The sequence below is a fragment of the Alosa pseudoharengus genome, unplaced genomic scaffold, assembly GCF_046254945.1.
Source record: "Alosa pseudoharengus isolate Yale_2024_CS ecotype anadromous, Long Island Sound unplaced genomic scaffold, YU_APseudo_1.1 YU_APseudo_1.1_scf_1, whole genome shotgun sequence".
Taxonomy (NCBI): Eukaryota; Metazoa; Chordata; class Actinopteri; order Clupeiformes; family Clupeidae; genus Alosa; species Alosa pseudoharengus.
The window spans coordinates 41482886-41485385 of NW_027468564.1; the positions used below are offsets into that span (position 1 = coordinate 41482886).

At 43.2% G+C, this 2500-nt stretch overlaps 1 protein-coding gene across 1 annotated transcript in view; it reads right to left on the reverse strand.

Annotated features, from left to right (window-relative positions):
* Positions 1–2500, reverse strand: part of sdk1b (sidekick cell adhesion molecule 1b) — an 84375-nt gene that overhangs the window by 62132 nt on the left and 19743 nt on the right. Inside the window, exon 5 of the mRNA XM_076289753.1 lies at positions 2250–2451. Coding sequence (XP_076145868.1) covers positions 2250–2451 — 202 coding nt within the window. The remainder of the gene's footprint in view (positions 1–2249; positions 2452–2500) is intronic.

Consider the following 2500-nt stretch of genomic DNA (forward strand, 5'->3'; position numbering starts at 1 on the left):
GTAGTGTATGTGAGAGAGTTTAGTAGTGAATGTGAGAGAGTTTGGTAGTGTATGTGAGAGAGTATAGTAGTGTATGTGAGAGAGAGTTTAGTAGTGTATGCGAGAGAGTATACTAGTGTATGCAAGAGAGTATAGTAGTGTATGCGAGAGAGTTTAGTAGTGTATGCGAGAGAGTATAATAGTGTATGTGAGAGAGTTTAGTAGTGTATGCGAGAGAGTTTAGTAGTGTTTGCGAGAAGGTATAGTAGTGAATGCAAGAGAGTATAGTAGTGAATGCGAGAGAGTATAGTAGTATATGTGAGAGAGTATAGTGGTGTATGTGAGAGAGTATAGTGGTGTGTGTGAGAGAGTTTGCATGAAACGGAAGGGAGTTTGCATGAAACGGAAGGAGTTTGATTTCTCAGTTCCTGATTGGTTTGTCAATGTCACTTGTCTCTAGCTAGCCATTTAAAATCAAGGAAGGGGCGGGACCTACACTGTCAACAATGTACGTGTAGACCTAGTGGTCGAGGAAAAAATCAGCCAAGTCCTATGTGACTAAATATTAAACTACTACTGCAAAACGAATGCAAATTAGGCTACAAAGACATGAGGGGTGCCTATTCTATTGTAATTGCCTAGGCTACCAGCTCCTTTTGTCTGGCGAAGTCATATTTTATTGAACTGAGATCTGAAAGATTGCTGCCATTGCAGTTAGCTAGTTAGCTAGCATTCCAGCAACATTCCAAAAAGGACATGCATTACAGTTTGGCTGGCAGACGTTTTGGTAACCTTGTCTGCTGTCGCCAGTGACTCGTGAGCCTGTGTCCACATCACTTTTTTTGCAGCCAAAGATTCTAGAACAGAGCTCCGGACATCGCTCCTTTCAGAGTGCTGCGGGTCAAGTGTTTATTGTTGCTAGGTTACCAAACTATCTACCAGCAGCATGTCGTTGCTGCCTGGCTTAATGCTAACTAACTAGCTAACTGAAATGGCAATCTTTCAGGACTCAGTTCACTAAAATACAAAAGGAGCTGGCATTACAATAGAATATGTCACCCCTTGTGTCTTTGTAATTTGCATTCGGTTTGGAGTAGTGGTTTAATATTTAGTCACATAGGACTTGGCTGATTTTTTCCTCCACCACTAACGTTATACGAACTGTGTTGACAGTGTAAATGCTAGGTCCCGCAGCAATTTTTCAGGACTCATCTCACTAAAATATGACTTCGCCAGACAAAAGGAGCTGGTAGCCTAGGCAATTACAATAGAATAGGCACCCCTCATGTCTTAGTAGTTTAATATTTAGTCACATAGGACTTGGCTGATTTTTTCCTCGACCACTAGGTCTACACGTACATTGTTGACAGTGTAGGTCCCGCCCCTTCCTTGATTTTAATTGGCTAGCTAGAGACAAGTGACATTGACACACCAATCAGGAACTGAGAAATCAAACTCCTTCCGTTTCATGCAAACTCCCTTCCGATTCATGCAAACTCTCTCACACACACCACTATACTCTCTCACATATACTACTATACTCTCTCGCATACACCACTATACTCTCTCACATTCACTACTATACTCTCTTGCATTCACTACTATACCTTCTCGCATACACTACTAAACTCTCTCGCATACACTACTATACTCTCTCACATACACTACCAAACTCTCTCACATTCACTACTATAGTCTCTCACATACACTACTATAGTCTCTCACATATACAACTATACTCTCTCACATACACTACTATAGTCTCTCACATAGCCTACTATAGTCTCTCACATACACTACTATATTCTCTCACATATACTACTAAACTCTCTCACATACACTACTATACTCTCTCACATACACTACTATACTCTTTACTGTCTCACATACACTACTATACTCTCTCACATTCACTACTATACTCCTTCACATACACTACTATACTCTCTCACATACACGACTATACCCTCTCATACATACATGTAAAATGACTATAATAGTGAGTGTGCATGAGTATAGTGGTGTATGTGCAAGATTATGATAGTGTGTGTAAGACCAAGTATGAATTAAGGCCTAGACGGCCCCTCATACATGTGTGTGTGTGTGTACGTGTGTGTACGTGTGTGTGTGTGTACGTGTGTGTATGTGTGTGTGTATGTGTGTGTGTGTACGTGTGTACGTGTGTGTACGTGTGTGTACGTGTGTGTGTGTGTGTGTGTGTACGTGTGTGTACGTGTGTGTGTGTGTGTATGTATGTGTGTGTAACTCACTGTCTGCGTGTGTCTGCACCAGCTGTGGCATGCTGGCCGGTCCATCGCCGGGCGTGGTGAAGCACAGCACCGCCGTGTTGTACCACTGGAACTTCTTCAGGCTGCTCAGGTAGCCGTGGTGACGCGCGCCGTGGAACTCTGGAGCGATGGTCACCACGGTGGCGTCGTCCTCCTCGGAACCGTGCTCAGGCCAGGCGAGGAGCTGCAGACGGGAGTCAATTATGGGATGTGACTGGACATGTGTACATTAA